The sequence below is a fragment of the Poecilia formosa genome, unplaced genomic scaffold (assembly GCF_000485575.1).
Source record: "Poecilia formosa unplaced genomic scaffold, Poecilia_formosa-5.1.2 Scaffold99, whole genome shotgun sequence".
Classification (NCBI taxonomy): Eukaryota; Metazoa; Chordata; class Actinopteri; order Cyprinodontiformes; family Poeciliidae; genus Poecilia; species Poecilia formosa.
Genome location: NW_006800038.1, coordinates 170,750 through 194,009, shown reverse-complemented (window position 1 = coordinate 194,009; position 23,260 = coordinate 170,750). Strand labels below are relative to the sequence as shown.

Genomic DNA, 23,260 nt, shown 5'->3' with positions numbered 1-23,260 from the left:
GCACGCCAAAGTCTGCTGAGTAAGAAAACTGAAACAAGCAAAGAGGAAGGTATATGAAAACATTCACAGCAAAAATGTTTCTGCTATAAAACAAAGTGATTTTTTTGAGAGTTGATTACTGCTCCGGTAGACTGAGGGGCTGGTTGACGTGGGCAGCCACTGCTTCAGCGCTGCGGTTGCAGCAGTGATTTGTTCTGATTAGATCAGCCTCAGCTGCCATGCGCTGCTCAGATTTAGAAAGACATGATATCAAAAAACACAAATGAGGTGAGCTTTCGAGTTCAAGTTTTCTTCTCATAAAATATGTTGCAGCTGATTCTGTTGCTGCCGTGTTTTCATGTCTTCAGATATAGATGAGTGTGCAGAGGGCCTGATCGAGTGCCACAACCACTCCCGCTGTGTCAACCTACCCGGCTGGTACCACTGTGAATGCAGAAGTGGTTTCCATGACAATGGATCCTACCAGCTAGACGGAAGCTCCTGCATTGGTGAGCATACTGAGCTGAAATCATCCTTGTCAGTGCTACAGTGACCAGCAGCACATCAGTAGATGCTCATCATTCTCACAGTTATTGACATTTTCTCTTCTCTCTATCTGTTCACTTATGAAACACTTAATTCCCTCCTAATCCTTCACTGCAGTTTTAAGCCATGAAATGGGTTTACAGAGAGCCACTTGGCCGTTCTTACAGTGAGAATTTACACTAGTACAGATTTGAGTGACAAATTTGTGACTCTCGCACAGGATGTTTCTGATTTTTCTAAAATTACATGTAGAATTTTTGTCTAATTTAAAGAACACATGATCCAAAATGCAGATTTTTCAGGAAGGACTAGAAAAGATTCAAAACGTAACTAATGTGACAAAAACTCCATGTAAACACAAAGTGTCATAGTGCAATACAGTACATGAAGCCAACAATTTTCTTCTTTCCTCTCTTTTTTTATAAGTTGTGTTTTTAATTTATAAAATCTTACATTGTTTTACAGTTCATTGACTGGAGTGTTTTGCAGTGAACTCCTGCCTATCCGCAGTTCAGTATTGCAGTTTGCCAGATATAATAACTAAAATACATAAAAACATATGTATTTATATAAAACAAGAATTGGGAAGCTAGTTGACCTAGGTGAAGGGTCTTCACCTAGAATATCCTTTTTTGCTGCAATGTAGCCAATCCTTGGTGCTGATTGGCTGAACTTCCAACAGCAAGAGATAAGGAAGACTGCAGATGTTAGCTTCTGGATAAATTCTAAGATGGTTTCCACTTTGGGTATTTCAGCATATTAAGGTAGTATATTTAGTTGTGAAGTGTTAAAATAAGCAGTTGTTGCTGTTGTTAGAGGGAGCCTGAAGGTTTTATGAATGGAAATGTGTAGGTTTCCACTATACCTGAAAATACAAGTATAGTCAAATAATCAAACATTTTTTGTTAACAATTACTAGATACAAAAAGCCACAGCTCCCACTTTGCATGTTTAAATGTACATTAAGGTAGGAAGCAAGCTAAGTTAAGCTAAGCAATTCTAACTTTAAAAACTTGAATTAAAAACAATTTAATGATTTACATCATGTGATGCAAAAATAGAGGAGATAGATTAACTGCGTTAATTGCATTTTCCAAACAAACATCAGTCTTTTAATTGTGGAATGATTACTAATTACAGTCTGGGTGAGCATCCTTCAGACCTTAACAACTAGATTGTTTGTTTGCTTTATTGCTATTAATATTATTTTTTATTCCGCTTTTCACAGATCTTAAATATTTTTATTATTTTGTTGTTCTAAACACATTGGTGTCATTGTTAATCTCAGTTGTCTTCTTTAAACATTGCTTTATTTCTCTAATATTTTTGATTAAAAAATAAATCCTAGAGGAGCTGAGTAGATACTAATGATGCTCAAAACAGGAATTATAACTATGCTGCTAAAAAACAACAGCTATCCACATGTCAACATAGTCATAATACTGATTTCATTAGGATTTTTAAAATGAAAACCTCTTCCATGAGGAATTGCTCATTCAGTGACATTTAATGCTGTCTCCAACATTAACTGAACATCAGGAACCGTATCGGCTCACTACATCACACATGACCTTCAGCTCAGTGCTCAGAACCTCTCAGAATCTGGACATCCCTCTTAACAATCCAAGCATGGCAGCTTTGTACTTGTAACGGATGCAGCAAACAGGATCACTTGAGTGAGTGAAATACTTCTGCCGTCAATTAACCTTTGAATCAAAATGCAACATCAGCAGCCTGCTCTCATTTATCTACCTGGATGGGAGAGGTATGATCTCAGCGCTTTCCACCAAAAAAAAAGTGGCTTCATTTAAATTTTGGCTACTCTGCAAAATTGACTATGGTGGTGCAAGTTTTAGTTTGCACATTCAAATGGGATAGCAATGGACAAGAGTAACCTCAAGGAAGTATCAAAGTGTGTTCACTTTCAGTTCTGTTTAATATAATTAGAAATGCAACAGTGTTGGATCTTTATAGCTTGTCATATGAGAAACAGCCCGGCTTTTTCCTCAGCTTGTTTTAAGAAACATAATGAGCGGATCGCTGAGGAGGCTGGCTACCAAGAGACTCTGCTTAACTAGACAGAAATTTACTTTTATTTTAGCTGTCATGATTTCTGTGATAAAACCATATACTATGACAATTGTTTCTAAAGTGGTGCAGTTACATAAATATGTGACGTAAAAGACGATTTGCAGCAAATTACAGCAATAATCTGGGGAGTTTGTACGCTACCGATCAGACCTGATGAAATGATATTCATCTGTTGCATAAGATATACAATGTGATTGAATTGCATTCACTGATTGCTTACATTCTTAACAACAATCTGTTATTTCTGTGCTCTGTTTTTATATCTGCCTTCTTTTCTCCTCATGGTTTTAAGCCATCCAGGAAAATTTCAGTTTAACAGCAACTAACTCTGTAATGTCTTCTAAACCGCCTTCCACAAGTCAGTCGATATTTTACATAATACAGCATTTTGTATCAAGATATCAAAACATAGCTTCACCATCCAGTTTAAAAATATGATTTTTGCAGGAGGTGTCACTAAAGATGCATCAATCCGTGAGAGACAACGGAGCACTAATTTGATTTGATTTCTACACCAGCAAGAGCTGTATGCGGGAAAGTCTTATCAAATACATAAATAGACCAAATAAATCATTTTAGCTGTGGTATTAAAAGTAATTACTCTCACACAGCGAGGGTTAACAAGTTGATGTAGCTTTCGTTCTCGGTGCATACGCTGTAAAATGAGCTTCTAGCTAAAATTTAAATTGTCCTTGGCACACAGAAAAACTGGATGAGTTTCTCCCAGGGCATCCATCTGTGCAGCACATTTTATCCAATCACTCCATTGAATATCTGCATTATGTTTGAATGGTGTAGGAAGACATTCCGCCTTTGGTAGATAACAATCCAGCATCACCTTCCTACACAACTGATATTTTAAAATATGCAATTTGATCTTTATGTAAGCAGGGCTGCTAGGAATTCCTTTGGGTAAGGTGATAAATTTCATGGCGTGAGCATCATCTGTGGTGCCACATGTACCATACATGTGTGTCTCTGCTACAGGGTTTATCCACGTGCTTCTTAAATGTTGTGACAGTGACCAAGTAACTGTCTTCCCATATTTTAATCCATAATAACTGGAACATTGACCATCACACAGTATTTGATGAGTATTAATGATGACACTTCAGAAAATGTAATGTTTTGTTACTGGTTTCACAACTGGTGACTGTATGGCGTCTTTATGATGTAAAGCACTTTGAACTGCCTTGTTGCTGAAGTATGTTATACAAAAAACATGATTGACTTGATTGATTCTTAATTTTATGATGCTCAACTGATGAATATTCATTGACCTCACCTTGAGGAATACACAATATGACTCCAACTGCTGGCAGCCTGACCTACTTTCTGATTGATTGAGCTCATAATTATTTGACCTCTTATGGTTTCTCATACAGCATCTAAATGTCACCCTCTGATTGTCAGTTTATTCTTAAATATGGTAAAAGTTAAACTAACCCATCCCAGTGTCAGTACAAATGGGGAACTGTGTACTCTTCATGCATGAAGTTTACAAAAAAGCTACACACAAACTTCATAAAGGACTTGATGTTCCATCAAAGACCATCATCTACTCACTCATTGGCCCACTTGAAGCACATTTTTAGAACAACACACTGAGAAGGATGAGAAACTGTGTGAGAACAGCCTTAATTCTTAGCTTCTTTATTTTTTTAAGTAACTTCACTCTCTGGTTCGTAACGCAAGAAAGCGTTGTGCAAGTTTTTCACAAACACTTCACCCCTAGAAAAGGAAACTTTTACAGATTAATCCCACAGTGGAACCACCAGGTCAGAAAATAATCACAATTTCATTAATGGAAATGATCTTTGTGATGCAACGTGTTGAGCATACATGGAAGACATGCCATGTTACCTGGCAGTGCACTGCCGAGGTGAGAACCGAAGCAGCTGCAAACAACTGCTTTATAGCTTTAACTAAAAGCTGCACATGCATCGCCTCATCCCATGTTTGACATTCCTTTCGCTTTAGGGGCGACAGGTGGCTGTAATAAACAGATTGTGAATGAAAATGAGAATAACATGTTGTAAATTTCCAATGTCTCTCGGAAAGACAGGGTGTGTGCATCACTTTCTCTCTTGCTGTAGAGCACTCGACCTCTCCATATGGACCGCCTGGAGACCGACCAAAGGAATATAATTTAAATACACAAATACTGAGCTTTTTGATGCCTTCTAATTACAAACATCTGTCAGAGGGATTTACTGGCTTGTGCCTGGTGTTTTTTATTGTGCATGTGTTTTTCTCTGGTTATGCATTGTCATGTTTTAACATAGGATTAGTCCTTTCATGTGTGACAGTACATTTGGGTGTGAGTGAAAGTTTTGTTGCTTCAGCTCAGCTGGTCTATCCAAAGGGCTTTTGTGTTTTATTCTAACGCCGCCGTTTACAGCCTGTGTGTAAGAGCGCGCCTCATCTGCAGGCAGCAGCTTGTGGCTAAATGCAGTGAATGTAGCATGAAGAGTGTTAATCCATCACTAGCAGAGGTACAGTATATCTGACTGGCTGATGGGGATTTCATTTAGCGTATGCAAATAGCCTGTCGGAGGCACAATAAATTTGCGGCTGAGTTCTTTCCCCTCTCTCCTTTTCCAGAAGAATTGATAGTGGAGCCAATTAGGGAGCACATTCACTAGTGTCACAGTATCTTGTTGCAGCTGGTTTGACAAGTACTTTCTAAGTCCACCCAGACAAGGTCTGCTTTCTGAAGACCACTCATCATTCCCCCCAAAAAGGAAAGTTTAGGTGTGTGTGCACAAGTAGGAACTTACTGTGGATTTATCTCAACCAATTTCTCACCAATATTTGATTAAAAGTTTTTAGAGAGTTTCTCTCTTGGGATATTTTCTTGTTGGAAAACCCAATGCTAGCCAAATTTCAATCATCTGATCCAAACTGTCATCCCTCGTAGAAAGACTTTTTTTTTAATGTCCTGAAAAAATCCCAATGCCAGAATCAGGATTTTTGTGAAGGAACTCTGCTCCAAAAAATAAGTTTCCCATTGCCATAACTAAAAAAGTTTCACACCAAGAAATACGCTCCTACTTCAAAATTGGAAAGTTTGTCTGGAAGAGCGGAGGGAATAAGTCAGAATGAGGACTATCTCCAAATTATTTGATCTCACTTCAGCTCAAAAGTCAGATCATAAGTTTAACATCGAGTAAGACAATGATCTCAAACACACATGCCAGTATATCATAGTAAGCTAGTGAACAAGTTGTTGTTTCCTATGTTACATAGCTTGCTACTTAAATCTTAAAAAAATCTTTATTGGCACAATGGTGTCTAAATATAAACTTCACATGGTCTTCTTCCTCTGCTACCTGTAAATACAAACATAAATATTTTGGAGTGTGAGTGAAAGTAAATTCTGAAACATCTGTAAGAACTTGTCCTGATACCTGCCTGGTTTCCTCCTGCAACAAATATCTTTTTCTCAGCAAGTTATACTTTTTCCTTACCTAAAAAAAAACTTGCATCATCAATCCCTGCTGCTGGCCTCTAATGTTTCCTCCATCACTTTGCTCTTTATTTTTATTTATTTTTTTTTATTTTCAGATACTACTTGACAACTGCATTATTTTGTCCGAAAAGGCAGCAGATACAAGTAATTTAATTTTTAGTTATCTGGATTAATTTTGCACATTAGCGCTGCCACATTTGACTAAAAGTGATGGGTCACTTTCTGTGTTCATGCCATAAAATTAAATTATGTGGCATATTAACCTGTTAGCTTGTCTCTTCCATTTTATGTGCTAAGCAATAATTTTCATACAGAAATGATGCTTTATTAAACATTTCATGTTTAGTGTTGCCATTTGGCACTTAATGATCTGAGTACATACCCTGCTTTGTTTGAGAGTAATTGAGTCAACTCAACCAGAGTTTGGCAGCTAAAGCCTTTTGATTTTTATTAGTACATAGTTTAAGAACTAGAATTAAAGTTGGCAGCATTTCTAGAATATGTGTAAGGGGTGAAACATTACCAGCAAACCAATCAGCATAAATTAACTGAATCAAGAGACGTAGTTTAATGTCCAGCTAGAATAATCTCAGTATGTTAGGGTTAGGGTCAGTATATGCTAGTGGGAGGAGTTCTTGTATTTTATTTTTTATTCATTGAGACTGTTTCTTATATAGTCATTATAGTCTGAAAAGGACTTAGTCAAATAATTAAAATGCTCAAAATGATGAAAATCATGTTAAGATGAGTATATTTTCAGCCTCCTACTGGATGTATGTTTAAAGAGATGTAATCCCAGAACAATCTGAGAGTCCTCCTTATTAGTTTACATTAAAACCTAAATATGTTTATTAGGGGAGTGATGTTATCTGAACCTTTATTGGCCAACATTTTACATTTTACAAATTACATGAAAGTGGAAAATGTTATTCCTAATTGTGGAACGAGAGCTAAATTCACAGGAATTTGTAGCTAAAGTGTGTCGGCTCACTTCAAGCTGCTCTGAACATGGAAAAAACGCAGCCCAGACACTAAAAGATGAAACAGGTTTGATACGGTTTTGTTCAGGCTGATTTGTGCCAAATTGGTTACTGAAGGTTACGAAATATTTAACCCCGGATTGCCTGGTAGAAATGTAAAAGAACTAAGTGCAAAGTATCAGCAGGAAAACAGATGAAAAGAAAGGAAAGCGCTTTAATGGGCTCACAGTCATACAATGTAAAAAGAAATTGACTTGCTGACATATTTTTGCTCAACAAAGACAACCAATAAACAGAAACCTATTTTCTGAGCGGTTTCAGTTTTTCTTTTTTGGTCTTTTGTTTATGCAGCACCGGCGGTGTGCTGTCAGTGTGCTATGGGAGTGATTACAGACAGCAGCTTCTGGCAGGGGAGAACAGAGCTGCTGTCAAAAGGCCTTTGGTCCTTTTTTTCTTTCTGAACAGCTCACATTTAGGGAGGATAAAGCGAGTTAAATGCCATGGTAAAAGTTAAGGAGGGGCTTTTTTACCCAGGGGTTATGAAAAGTAGATGAAAATATCATCCACCTCTTCTCTGAATGGATTTCTTATTTTGGTTTGTTGGGGTATGGAAGAAAAAGAAGCTGACTGAGTGGGATCTTTGATGATTCAGCTAAATCTAACTATGATGCTACTAGATTATGCAAAGTATATTCCATATATATGAAGATAAGATGGAACATAAGACTTTATTGATTTATTGCAAAGCAGATGGTGCCTTTTTTTCATAGTGTGTATAAGGATGGCAGAGACAGCACGATACAGCTTATCCACACAATCAAGCAAAATTTTAATCATAATTATGCCATAAAAATTATAGATCGCAGAGATCACAAAAAAGTTATAGATGCATGAATAAATTATGCAGTTAGAAACAGAGAATTAAAAATGAAAGAGTTAGAAAGATGAATTTAAAATGCCATAGCCTAAAGAAAGAAGCTGATGGTGATGCAGTGGAAGCTTAAATATGCGGGGGTTTTTGGTTTGTTTTTTATTTCTCCTGGCACGGCTGTGTTTCCTTATAGCTTCACTGTAAGGTAGTGTGTGTGTTAAACCACATAGCAATGGGAATGAAAACTTCTGATCTGAAAGGCTTTAGCAAAATAAAAATTTCCTCACACTGCTTGTGAGTGTCTGACTGCATCAGTGTGAACATTCAATTTCCACTGCCTTACTTACCGAATGCTGTTAATTTAAAAGAATTATTGAATAACTCGGGGCTGCAATAGTAAATTGGGCACAGCAGAGTTTCTGAATGTCACATCTAGCCCATTCTGAGCTTCACAGTAAATTGAAGAAATAAGTAAAAAAAAAAAAAAAAAAAGTTAAGGAGTTAATTATTTCCCCACTATGTGGGGAAATATTTAATAATGTTACTACAACATTATAATAATAATGTTACTACAACATTATAATCAAATTATTGATGAATAGTTGTAATTAGACCAGAAAAGCAATTTTTTTTTCTGAAAAAAATCCCTTTTAATATATTTTCAGCACTCTTACAGTCTTCATTTCTCTAGTGCAGTGTGTTTAAATTAATACCATCCTTTAGATAGTTGAATTGTTCATTTATAAATTGAATGTTTCTTAAAAACTCAACATTGTATTGGCAGTTTCTTTTTTTTTTCAAAGCTGTCAGGTACTTAAGGATCTCAGATTAATCAAATATTGTGAAAAAGTGAAATACTGGAAACTCATGGTGTCACACTCCAAACAGCTAATTAACTCAGAACACCTGCAAAGGTTTCCTGATCCTGTAAATGGTTTTAATTTGATGCAAAAAAAGTGTTTCCATTGTAGTTTTGTGAAAAGGCATTAATTTTGATGCAGGTGAAATCCTAATGCAACAACCTTTTATTAAAAAAATAGTTTTTTCCATTAAGAAAATGTATTTTTGTACTTCCAATATGTACAGCTTTAAGGTCAATGGAAAAACAGCTTTCCTATTTTTATTGATCTTATATAATATTCAAATGATTTTTGGTGAAATTTTGTTTTTGTTTTTTTTTACATATGGTGAGATGCATCTATATGGTATGAGTTTCACTTTCTAGAGTTGGTGATGAAGAACATTTATGGTAGCCTATTTATTCTAATCATTTTTAGATACACCTGTATAAATAACCATGGCAGAGTAACAGAAAAGACGGACATATGTGTAGATGTGTTAATGATTTTTGCCTTAAGGTATTTATTTAGTTGTATATATTACTTTTTTAGTATATCAAGATTTTTGTTAAATTTTCAAACCTTTGCTACTTGAGTCTAATTTCAAAAGTGCATGATAATGCTTTACAAAAACATTTCCATCAACAATCGTAGCCTAAAATGAGAACTATAACATTTATAGCTATTGCGGTTGCTATATAAATCATTACTTTCTACACGTTAAAGAGTTTCTATTTTATCTTTCAGACATCGATGAGTGCACTTTGCAGACACACACCTGCTGGAATGATAGTGTGTGTGTAAACCTCCCAGGAGGCTATGACTGCATGTGCACAACTGGTCCAGGCTGCAGCGGAAACTGCCCACAAGACGAAGTTATAAGACGCAATGGAGAAGACTGGAAACCCACCTATGATCGCTGCGCTCTGTGCTCATGCAAGGTAAAGTTGAAATCAAACATACTGTGGGTAATTTCATTCAATTAGTTAAAGGAAACTAGTTCAAATGGTGTTCAGTTTAAAAGTTTCTTACCATTTTTCAAGTTAAAAATCCAATCTCAAATTATTATGTCAAGTCATTTTTGCCTTCAGTATAAAACAGAAAAGTGGAAACTGCCTGATTTCTTGAATTTAACCCTCTATGGAACAATTATGTTGTTTATATTCTATTAAATGTAGGTTTAATAAAACTAAAACTTAATTTTTTATTTTTTTTTTTTGTAAAGATTGTCTTCCATTGCTATGCTATTCCTCTCACAGTTAACCTCTAGTTTATGTTATGTAAGCAAACACACATTTATCAAAGCATAGCAGACTACAACAAAAGTTGTGAACAATAAAATGAGGATGAGGAGGAAACAGAAAACAAGTGAATAAGTACAGAACAACATGGAACTAATCATGTTTAGCAGCACATGTTACACTGGCAAAATGAAATGAAGGGAGAAAACCTGCAATAATAATCCCTTTTACTGATCTTAGGTGCTCAAATGAAAACAGAAAATCCATTCTGTCCATCTGAAGGAATTGTTCAGTGATTTATCTTGGCGTTCCCAAAAGTAAACTTCTGCCTTACAACAATCCTCTGGCTTAGTTGTTTTTGGAGCGTTAGTGAAATGGCGAAGAGTCTCAAAAGTTAACAAATACAGTCGAGAAGAACTTCTCCTACTTTGGGAATTTTATCAGCAATACTATTATGGTTCAGTTTTCTTTTAAAAGGGGAAAAATAAAAGTGTGTGACAGTTTTGTATCCCTATGGTGGCCTTTTCAATATCCTTGAGTATTTGTCACCAGCTCAGCCGTGTCTCTTATCAAACTTGTCCCCAGGCCAGCTGGAACACCTTGGACCAGTATACGCCAAGTGACAGCAAATCAAAGACATGACTAACTGCTCAAAATTCCTACGAGAATTTATTCTTATATTTAGTCTAAGACTGAAGGTGTTTAGAGCAGGATGCAGAATATCCCTGGAGTGGAAAAAGACTGCCTGGTCATCGCATACAAGAATCTCTGATTGGCGATATTTTTTTTCCTAATGGAAAATGACAGAACTTCAGCATAAAACTCCAAATAAAACTAGTTTTTACCATTATATAAAAGAAGCATCCTTCCAGATATGTTTTTACAAGTTTTAAAATATAAGTGACATGAAACATGTCTAGTTATTTCATTCTGGGTCCACTGAGGGCTTTCTCTGAATATATTCACTGTTTAGACCGATCTATTTTAGAGAAAGACAAAAGATCACATTTTAAGTTTTTTTTAAACAGGCACTTTATTTTTCTATTATTTTATCTGTATACATTAAATTGCTTTTCCCAGAATCTGTTGGTGATTATAATGTTGTCACTGTGAAAAAGTGTTTGATAAAAAAAAATCTGCAAATCTGTTCTTGTTGTCAGTTCCAGCCCAATTCTGCCACACACCTTCTGCACAGCTGCCAATCCGGCACTGATTTAGCTAATATGTTCTACCCAGATTTATGAACCACACCAAAAACTTATGGAATATATCTGATGCTTCTGTCATCAGAACGAAATACACCCCCGCCTGTTTATCATGGCATCACACTGTGACAAATATTTGTGGCAGTTTAATGACTTCCTTCTGTACTCAGGAGTCATATCGAGGTAGAGAACAGTGGCTGCAGGAAAGTGAGATATTGATCACATTTGTCTTTGGGAAGTAGAGACTCTGAGATTAAGATTTATATAAAAGAGAGAAATAGGTGTTTGATCTAAAGTGACGGCTGAGAATGATTGAGCCAGTGAGCATCAGAATGTTAGAAAATGTCTGCTACACGCTGCATGTCAGTTGTTCTACTTTCACTACCATTTGTTTCTTAGTGGTTGGCTTAAGACAAAATACTACTAACGTTACGTTTTAATTTTACAATCATAGAATGTGTTTCATAATGCATTGTTAGATTATGACATTTATTTCACTGACTTTGGGAAGGAGAAATAAATGCTTACTCTTTCTGTACCTGTATCTTTTAAATTAAAGCACATCTTGTACTGTTTTAGTAGCAGCAATGCATGCAAAAGGCGACCTAATTAAACGTGATGTAGAAGTAAAAACCACAAATATCTAAAACATTTAGCTGCTCAAGTCCGTTAATCGTTGCTTCAAAACCTAAAAGAACTATTCTAAATGGAAGCAATCCGGTCACTTAATACACATTTTCATCAAGAGAAGTAAATACAGTCAGACATTAAAAAAGGAACTTAAGTAAGTGGCAGCCATATTGGATTTTGAGGTTGGTGTTGGTGTGAGGTTTTCAATTATTTATTTGAAAATTTGAAGTACATTTACATTTTATTTTTGCTTGAAAATGGAAAGAAAAATGAGTCTGCATCCTTCTAGAGATCATGAAGTACGGATGGATCAGAATGCTTTATTCTTTTCTCTTGTTCATGCCCTCTTGCAAAAATGTCATAGCACTAGAACATTTTCACATTGTGTCACTCTGCAATCCCGCGTGGCTCCTGAAGAAAATTGGTTGTCATGGATTTTCTCTTAAGGTAGCGCCATCATTTTTTATAACAAAATAATAGAGTCTTTAAAAAGAAGTCTACAAACGCTTTTAAGAAAACCTTTTAACAGAGCAAATCATAAGATACGTTTTTTCTTCATTAAAGTGCAGAGAAAAAAAGAGTCCTAATTTGTCTTCCATTAAAATTCTGGACAGGAATTGGCACTATTTTGCTTAGCACAGCAGTGTAGCTTTAGCTTTTATTTGCAGGCATAATCTCACTGCTGACATTAAAATTTGCAGTTTGCCATCACAAACATTCCCTGCGAGGAAGTTCCAGTAAGCGGTGCTTTCCCTGCATGTCAAGGGCCATTACTGGACAGACCATGGCCATCAGAAATGGCACCACATAATGAAGCTGTTGCCATAGCAGGACAATAAGGATCAATAAAACATTGGCCCTGCGCTGCCCTTTTATGCCATACAAAGTGATTTTAGGGCCGTCATGCATTTTCTAACGACCTTTTTATGTAACATTTTTACATCTCTATAACAAAGTCTTCCTGGGGGCAGACTTGCCGGCTGTGCACAGTAAAAGGGATCATAAAGTTTTCTCTTTCCAGGTACAGGCGACGAATAGCTGTAGCTGGCAACACAGTGGCAGAGGGACGTTAATGATGAGTGATTTTGATGCATTTGACATTCGTTCAGATCAAAATCATTTTGGTAACCTAACTGACCTAAAACAGGAAGAGTTTGGTCTCATTGCATCCTTTCATACTTCTAACTTTAAATAAAATAAAATAAGAATAAGAATAAGAATTTATACACTGAAAAAGCACAAAATCTTATTAAGTATTGTTGCCTAGTTGCTAGTTCAAATATCGTAGTACTTGAAATAAGACAAATCTACCTTTTCAGTAAAAGGAATTGATGAAAAAGTACTAGTTCCATATTGGCAGATAAATTTACTTAAAACATTTTTCCCCATCTTATAAGTGAAATAATCTGGATTTTGTACGTTCTTATCAATATCTAGGAATGTTTTCACTTAAGACAAGCTTCTATATCTTGCTGAAAATTACTTTTCAGTTAGTTTTGTCTTAATTCAAGTGTACTAAAATATTTGCTATGGAAACTAGACAAACAATATTTAGTAAGATAGTGTGTTTTTGCAATGTAGCAATTCTTGGGACTTTTGTTATTAGTTTGTAGATTTGTCCCTCTTTGTATTCAGATGCAGTTCTTTTCAGTTAGTTTTCATTGAACTGTTGTCATTTATTTATATTCTGATTTGAGTTGCAGTCTTTAGATACTGTTTTTCTCTTTCCTGTTTTATTTTGAAAAATAATTTTCTTTGTCTGAATTCCAATTACTTCCTGTATTTGAGTTATTTTGGCACCTGTTGGTAGGAGCTTTGATCCAACCATGTCTTTGTGTGTGTTTTTGTTTCTAGTTTACACACTTATTGCTACACAGGAACTCTTTAGTCTTATTTAATGTCAGAGAGTAAGATGAAATATTAGAAGTATCTGATTTTACTTGTGTTTGCCTTATAGAGGCTTGTGTTAATTTGCTAGTTCCTGCTGTAACCCGTATTGCACAGGACGGACAGACGTTCTGCAGGAGGAGACCCTGTGACTGTGCAGACCCAGAGGAGGATCTGTTCTGCTGTCCCAGCTGTGACAACCGGCCCAGCAGTCAGTGTCTGGACCAGAGTGGACGAACGCTGTACCGCAGTGGAGCGTCCTGGATGTACGGATGCCAGCAGTGCCGCTGCATGGTGTGTACATATGAGAAAGATACATAAAATCAAAACAAATTCACACGCGTTCAGATTTTTTTTTTCTTTTTCCAATAGCATTACAGCAGTTTCTCATATTAAATTCCTTAATATGGAATTAAAGCTTAATTTGATTAAACAATGATACAGAGCCTTCTTATCAATGTGAAATTCAGTGCTGAGACGTCTAATGCGCTGCTCAGCTGTGTGTGACGGCTGAGATAATAACCACATTTCTAATTTGAAACGTGACAACACATTAGTGGGAGCTTTACTTTTATCTGCAGAAAAATGTGTTAAAAAGCATGAAGCAAAATTTCTGAATTCTCTTGCCTCTTTGTTTTTATTTTTGGCCTGTGCCTCTGCAGGAGGGGGAGGTCGACTGCTGGCCTTTAGTCTGTCCCGTATTATTGTGCGAGTACACGGCAGTGGCAGAGGGTGAGTGTTGCCCGCGCTGCGTCACAGACCCCTGCTTGGCTGACAACCTGTCGTACGACATTCGGCAGACGTGCACAGACCCCACAGGTGTCACTCGCCTCAGCGGGGACACATGGCATATGCCCAAGTCGCCCTGCACTACCTGCAAGTGTAAGGTAGGTCAAAGCATCAATAATCACCAAGCGACTCCTTTTCAAGCTTTAACTCCACATTGAGTTTTAAACAATGAATAGTTTATTACTACTAAGGACACATACTTTATTTAAAAAGTACTTGTTCAGGTGGTAGATAATTTCACTTATAACAAGACATTTTCCCATGTTATAAGAGAAACATCCTGCTTGTGAAACTAGTACTTTTTCATCAATTTTACATAATTATTGACTTAAAACAAGTTTCTATATGTTGCTTAAAAGTTACTTGTACGTTGGTTTTGTCATATTCCAAACATGTTAACATAGTTGTATTAGAAAGTAGACCAAAAATACTTAGACTTTATATCAGGGGTGTCCAAAGTCGGTCCTCGAGGGGCGGCATCCTGCATGTTTTAGTTCTCTCCCTGGTGGTAGTAACAACCTCCTCAGCAAGTCAATGTTATCCTTAGGCCTTTAACGAGCCATCATTTGATGCAGGTCTATTAAACCAGGGAGAGAAATAAAACATGCAGGATCCCGACCCTCGAGGACCGACTTTGGACACCGCTGCTTTATATTTTTGCAATGTATTCCATCCTTAGCAAGATATAAAGTTTTATGCCTTGCTGAACTAAAATGAGCAACAATCCAGTTGTGTCTGGTCCGTTGTGTTTATTGGCCCTTTCGTTTTTGTTTTTTGTTTTTTTATTCCAGGTTTGGATTTGGAAAAAAAAAAAAAAAAAAAATGTTAAGTTACTCTTTTGTACAACTCATTGATTTCTGAATTCACTACAACTGAAGTGGAAAATCAAAAGTAAACATGATCTGCTGAGCCAAAATAATGCAATATCTGCACTGGGGAATCGGACAGGTTGTAGTAAACCATAATTATCCTTTGAATTGAACACTCATTATCTCAGCTTGATCTAATTCCCTTCACTTCTCTAAAATGGTTTTCAACTGTTTTCGATGTGAAGGTAACAATTAGTCCAACGTTCACTCGTAAACTTCCCAGAACTTGTAAAATAGCTTTCATTAAACCACTGATTAAAAAGGGATGCAATAGATTGTTGTGTCATCTCTAACTACCAGCCAATCGACAAGTTTCCCCTGCAAGCAAGAGTTTGTGACAACACTGTGTTTAACATTTCCCACAGTACTGCCAGAAGAAAGCTGCAAATGACCTCAGACTTAACACTTGTTAAAGAAAGTTTTCTGTGCTTCATTGTTTTGGACAAAATAGAAAAGAAAGTAACAGAACAACAGCATTTGGAAAAAGGTATTAAATGTTGCTACCTTAATTGCTTAAAATGCCATATTATAAAGGTGATTTGAACCAACTTACGTACCAAAACCTGAACATTATCTTCCCTTATGAGGCAGACTAAAGCTCATGTGTGATTTCATCTTTAACTGCTTCTTTCTCCCACTTTATCTGTTTGTTTTTTGTTTTTTTTTTAGTTGCACCCAACAACTTTAGAAAGAGTGTAGTTTTTGTGCCTATCCTGCTACAATGTTATCTTACATAAATCGAATCAAGACTTCTGGGGGAAAGCGGCTCCTTTAGGGGTGTCATAACTCCGTTCCTCTTTACAGCTGTTTGCTAACTCAGCTCTTTTCAGTTCAGAGATGGAGCAGTAGGTTGCATACATTCTGTATTTATTCCATTCATCCTTTTTTTTTAACAACACCTGCCAGTATTAATAATAATAAAAAACATCCCAAGTAATTCAGTAAATGGCAACAGAACTTCCTGCCGCATTCATTTTTTTGACTACCATGACCTGGATCAGAGAATTTATGTCAGCATCTTTGGTATCAGCAGCTGTTGTGCAGACAGATCAGGGTCACACTGTGAACCTGGTCTTTATAAGGACCTCTGCTGCTGAGTAAGTCCATATGCTTGATTGATGCTGTTAGAGACATAGTTTGCCTTAGCTTTGGCTGACCTGACATAAAGGTTTCTGTAATGACACAGTAGCAGGTCGTACACTCCATTACTCAGTAATATCATATAGAAATTGAATGTCATATGATTTGAAATTTGAAGCTCAGTTAGAAGATGTTAACTCTTGAAACAGTTTTTAGATATACAAATCCTTTGTAAAAAAAAAAAAGAGCAAATGTTGATGGTTGTAATGAGATCCGTCCTGAGCACACAGGCATATCTGATGAACTGCATTATTCTTCAAATACAGCAGATTAAAAATTCACAGGATCTTAAAAAAACTCTAAAAGGAATGAGGAGAAAACAAGACTTGTCAAAAATATGTCTATTTAAAAGATGTTAGCCATAAAGCTTTTATGACCTATGATTTTGTATTTGTCTCAGTTGTGCATAAGTTTTAATAACATCACTGACAAAATGACAGTTAGTCAGACATTTTGTTCTCCATTTATAAAACTCTGTTCACATTTGATGTTCAGTCCCCTGAGTTTCTCTCTCCATATTGGGTGAAAATTTATGTGTGCCATGTTGAAATACAATTTATAAATAAACTCTGCACTTTTGCTTAAACTCTACCAGCTTTTTCTAAAATCTGAAGTCTTGTTAGGCAACAGTGGCTCATTCTCTGGACTTTACAATCAACATGTATAATGTATAGCCGTCTGCATTATTTAATGCTCCCTCTGTTGTCTTGTCATGCTGTGTTGTTCAGAACGGGAACGTTTGCTGCTTGGTGGAGCTCGACTGCCTTCAGAACAACTGAAACTCATTCCTCCTCTTCTTCTCACTACGGGACTGTCACACGGCCTCCTCCATCAGACAACCTTCCCACTGGATCCATAAGACAGACTTGCACACAAAAGTGTGCATGACAGTGAGTGCACAGGAAGCACACACTGGGCAGACTTTGCGTGTCGAAGCGGCATCCTTTTGCTGCAACTCTGACAGCGAGCGAGCGAGTGTGTGTGTGAGGCTCAGGAGAAGATCTGAGGTCATCGTCACACTAAGTGTTGTATATGTGTCTTTGTGTTTGTTTTTTATCCCTTAATGTCTCAAGAACATGTGTACAAACTCTAACAAGCTACCACCGACAAGCAGGTGGTCACGTGTTTCGGTGCTCCATACATCTGTACTTCTTAAATATTGGCTCACTCTGAATTGGTCATCTAAAGAAGATATCACAAAACAGGTTCACCTTTAATGTTTTGTCTCATTGAAAGAACTGGTAGTTTTAATAAAACCACAGAATCTGAAGAATTTAACCTTTAACTGATGTGATGTGGAATCAGTTTCCAGCCCGGCATCAAGTTGTTCTTGTTGGTGATTTTTCAAATTTGATAAATGATCTTGCTCCTATTTTATGCATAGAAAGTAACATTTTCTGATGTTAACATTTTTTTTTAAAATCATAATGTGGTAATCAAAGCTGCATTGTAATTATAATTTGCTGTCTTGTCTTCTCATAAAAGTGACCACAACTTGTATGTTATATATTTAATTTGATCTTGCACTTTTCTGCTTGCTTTGCAGCTCCAATTGACTGTATGAAAGTAAACTCATTAATAAAAGACTACAATATCTTAATGTTTATAAAGCTGGATATTACCAACATACATTTTTGTTGTAGGTCTGCAGGTTTTTGGACCAAAATGAAAACACTTCTCTGATGGTTTTGATCTGTTGATGATATAGATCTGCTTTCTTTATTGGTTAGAAAAATACCAAACACAGAATAAACCACGTCCTTCCCAGTTTCCAGCTTCTGAACAGGGCCATATTTTTTAAATATTTTCCTCTGCATCACTGTCATCTCTCTAATGATGATGATGATGACCAGATGCTAACATTTAACAACAGCACTCACATTATCAATGCTGTGTGATGTGTCATTACCACTTCTTGCAGGTCAGAACAAACACCAGCCCAAGCTCTTGATTAAATCAGCGCAGCTTAGCGATGGGCTGGACTTCTGCTGCATCTCCCAGGGCGCCGCATCCTCAGCACCATATGCCACAAAGAAAAGCAGAGGGACAAAAAAAGAGGGAAAAAAAGAAAGCTGGGGTAATTAAAGCCATGTCACGCAGCCCTGGATTTGAGTATGCCAAGAGGTCACCAAGTGTTGAATCTGTTTACAGACAGCCAGGCTTAATAAGGCGGCACAGTCCTGTGCTTTTACTGCTACAGTTCTGACACCTCCATGCTTTCCTGCTCCACTTCTATGCTTCAAAGCCTCTCTCCAGTGTCATCACGTTTGTGCAGAGTAAATGTTTTCTCCAAAGTTTCAGTGTTGTTCTGGTTGCAGTGTACTCAATTGCAGACCACCAGAAATAAAAAAATTACACTATCCGGGATTTTTGGTAAAAGCACGCACTGTGGCAAAGGTTGCAATCATGGAACAACAACCATGATCACATGGTTCGTTTCAGATTTTAATCTGTAAGTGTAACTGCAGATCATAGGGTCTTGTTTAGAACAGGAATTAACCTCATTTCTATTTGGTTTTATCACTTCTTAAAATGTATTCAGGTGAAAGTCAGATGTATTGTTGCACTGAGGGGCACAGATATTCATAATGCTGAAAATCGTGGTTAAACTTTATAAGTATTGTTTCACTGACAGTGAATTGCAGAAGTACTTAGAACGCCAGAACTTTTCCAAATATATAACAACCACATACCTCAATGCCTGTTACTGGGATTTTATCTGGTAGAGCAGCAGAAAATGGTTACAAAGATTTTATGAGTAGATAGACTTAGGCTCAATAAACTTGATGTAAAGCATTTATGCACAGCAGATTGTATTGCTTGATATAAATTCTCTATTTGGCCTTTGAATGAGCCATTCAAGAACATAAACATTCTTCGATTCAAACCAGGTCATTGTAGCTCTGACTGTATATCTATTGTTTTCCTCCTACTTGAATGTAAAGTTTTTTCAGGCCACATTTTCCAAGAAGCTGCCAGTCAAACAGAGCATGTTTATGGTGTTACATGTCATTGATTGTTAATGTTCTCTTAAAAACAGAAGAACTGGATTTAAACTGAGATTAAGTTACACCACAGTGAACTCCGTCTACTAGGACACTTCTGATGCCAACTAGCTGCACTGGATTTTATTGATGGTTGCCAGAATAAGGGAGGCTGAATACAAATGAATTTCTCACTTTTCAAGTTTTCTTTTGTACAAATGTTAATTTCTATTATCTTAATTGTTACTTGGGTTTGGATTATATTTTGAATTTACTTTTGAGCTACTTTGTGTTGACCTACCACATAAAATAGTAGCAGACTTTGAAGTTTGTGGTTGTAGTATGACAACATATGGAAAAGTTTAACATGGGTGAATAGTTTGACAAGGTACTGTAGATGAAGATGCATTTTATTGAGAGTTGTTTGCACAAATCAACTTCATTGGCTTCTGCTAACTGTCTGTAGTTACCGAAAAATAACTGTTGTTCTGCAATTCAACCACCATTCAAGCTTGTTTTGTTTTCCTGTACACCATTTTGGAAATCACCAGCATGTTTGTCTCTTTCCACTATTTCATAACGCAATTCACGTTGTAAAAAGGAAACTGTTTGTTGTGCAGAAAGCACACACACACACAAGGAAATGCATTTAATGTGAATTCTGTCTATATTAGTTGAAAGCAGAAATTTGTACAAAAACTTTCGAGATTTCTCTGTTGACTGATTTGATATAAAATGACTGCTGTACTACACTATTTGTAAGTCTGTGTGTAAATGTTTTACATACTGACAAAATACAAAAAATATTTTTGTGTTCATAGACAAATTGTGTTACTTTAAGTTTACCGATTTTTCTTTTGGTGTACAAGTTCAGTTTTGCTGTAAATACTGTGTAAATGGACGGGTACTGTAAAAAAAATGATTATGTGAATAATTCTCACTACCACAGCTTCTTAGGATCTGAGTGTTGTAAGTTAAATAAGAGAGAAGCAACATTTCTATTGTTTTTACTATTTATTTATTTTTATATTCTTGCCTTAACCCTTTTTCGTATTCATTAGTTTGTATTTTTTAACTGTTTTAGGATTTAACTTGTCTGAATGTGTATATACAAATACTTCATTAAAACTCAACAGAAATATACTTTTGACATAATAAACATGAACATGCAGTTTTTTCAGGCATCTTTTCCAGCTATTAAGATGATGACATGGACTTTTCCTTGAATCAGTCTTTGTTTCCCTGCTCACCCCAAACATATTTCTGTAACCTGAACTGACTGATCTGTTCACTTGAACCACGAAATTGAATTGTATACATATGTAAAAAAGACGGTTACAAAAGAAAGCATTTTGCTTGTTTTACTTGATATTAAGAGATCAACAATGTGTTTCTGCTTTATTTATTTATTTTTAAAGAAAGCAGGTCCAAATCTTCTAGCAATTGATGTGCTGTTTTTCATAGAAGACCGCCATGAAGAAATCCACAGGTTTGCTCATTGCCAGATCAGAGTGCCCAATGTAGTTTTACTCAAAGGGTTAAGTGTCATTTAAAGACTGTGTTGTGAAAAGAATTTGCTGTGAACTAATTCTCCTGTTAATAAATACTTAAGTTGTTTACTTTATCCCTCTGTGTGCATTTAGTGTGAAACCATGTATCCTGACACTGGTAGCACTTCCTGCTCCAGCTTTGTGACAAGATACCAACAAAATAATTGTACTTTACTTAACTGAGTCTCATAATTTAGTAATAGTATGTTCTTATTAAAATTAGAAGAAAAAAACAGTTGATAGTAAGCTTGTAAAAGATTTGATCAAGGGAAAATGTTCTTAATAGTAAAAACATAGTAGGTAATATGTAAAACCCCAACAGTTTAACAGATTTTACTGTTAAATCTAATTTTTAGTAGAGAGGTATAAATTAAGAAATATGTTTTCACCAAAATTATTAGAACGCAATCACCTGACAGCTTATAATGAAATGTTAATGTAAAATAGCAATATTTGTGCAGTAGTAGGTATACCCACTTTATACCCACTTGTCCCTGCAGGCCTTTTTACAAACAAAAAATGGAAATCCTTGTAGCACTAAACATACAATACTTCGTGTAGATACTGTAGGCATTCAAACTCAAGTTTCTTCACTTTTCTTTCCATACATTTTTCCTCCATTTACCTACTTCTGCATATTTTGTACCATTTCAACCATTCAGTTTTACCATATTTTAATCATCAAGCTCATTATGACTATGTATTTTGGTATTGTTTTGCAGTTTATGAAATATTCAGCTCTTTGCGCTCATCTTGGGCCCCATGAAAATGAGTGGAACATCCCATAATACCAGAAAAATACTGCTAAAACCTTTAAGCTTTACTTTACTGAGCAGCTCACATGTAACTTGCTTCCACATATTTTAAGCTAGAATTCAAACTTTAGCCTTACTATTCAACTATGTCTGTGTATTTCAGATTTTTTATATCTTTAACATATTTCATAAAATCCTTCTTCAGGTTTTGCTCACATCATGCCAAGTCTTTAGGAAAAAAAACAGTAGCTCTGGTTCCCAGTTTAACCCTCCTTCTAACCCTAATCACAATCCCTCCCTCCAATCCTTCATTAAACCTTCCATCCAAACCTCTTTCCTTCCAACCCTTATTCTTTCCAACCCTATTTTTAGCCTTTCTTTCAAACCTTTTTTCCAACACTCATCCCTACCCTAATTCCAACACTTCTCCCAACGCTTCTTCCAATGTTTAATCCAACCCTTCTTAACCTCATTTAAACTTACCTGCAAACCTCCTTCCAACCCTAAATCCTACCTTCCTCCCTCCCTCTATTGCTATTTCTAGTACATCAGATGTGTAGCTTACCTTTCTCATCATTAGCCTTCCTTTATCAGGTTGTTTAGCCATTTGAGTCACTGGTTCTGGTGCTAACAGATGAAGATGAGATTGTACTATCCACAACAGATTTATATATGTAATGCAGCATCTTACTGCAAAACTTGGAATGGCCTAAGCTTCTTTAAAAAGTAAAATCTCCTCTTTCTGTTTAAAGAAGCTTCATTATTGCATCTCCAATATCTTTGTACTCAACTTTTGGACCGTCTCTGATACACCCTGCGACTGCAGAATCGTCCTTGTATTTCTGCAAATGACATGAGTCTGTTTTGTACTGGAAGTCAGAAGCGTGCAGAGTGAAAAAGAGTGGTGAGAGTACAGTTCCCTGTGGTGCTCCTGAACACCTGGTTAGACACAGGACTCTTCAGTCTGAAACTGTGGTCTGTTTGTCAGGCAGTGATTGATCCAGGTGATCCAGAAGACCTGTGTGGAGTTTTGGGACAATTAAATGAGGCTGAATTCTTTAAGGTAAATGCAAAAAAACTATTCAGATGGAATCAGGCAGAATTACCACAGAAGATGGATAAATGCTTTTCATGCACCGTTTAATGGAAGCTCATAAAGCACAATATCCCCACGCTTTAACTATGAGATCCTAAAAATGTCTCAATAGACTTCTTCAAAGTTCCCAATAGATACAGTGCTATTCAGAAGTGCATGGAAGCTTGTGCTTGTTCAAGGATAAGATTGTTATTTTGATGCTGTAATTGGGGAAAGATTTCTCATGAGCAGCTCTATGAACGTTTCTCAAGTGTGTGAGAAAGAATGAAAGTGAAGCAATGTGGTATGATTTATATATTGTTTTGCACAACTAAAATCAATAAATCTATAATGTCT

The 23,260-nt window shown here is 36.3% G+C and overlaps 1 protein-coding gene across 2 annotated transcripts in view; it reads left to right on the top strand.

Annotated features, from left to right (window-relative positions):
* The window catches only part of LOC103142621 (protein kinase C-binding protein NELL1), a 229,172-nt gene extending 208,025 nt beyond the window's left edge, over positions 1-21,147 (top strand). For both annotated transcript variants that reach the window (XM_007558768.2, XM_016674700.1), the window contains 5 exons: positions 348-488; positions 9,526-9,719; positions 13,859-14,035; positions 14,404-14,628; positions 17,268-21,147. In XM_007558768.2, the coding sequence (XP_007558830.1) occupies positions 348-488; positions 9,526-9,719; positions 13,859-14,035; positions 14,404-14,628; positions 17,268-17,318 (788 nt within the window). In that variant the 3' untranslated portion in view covers positions 17,319-21,147. The remainder of the gene's footprint in view (positions 1-347; positions 489-9,525; positions 9,720-13,858; positions 14,036-14,403; positions 14,629-17,267) is intronic.
* Positions 21,148-23,260: the final 2,113 nt, after the last annotated feature.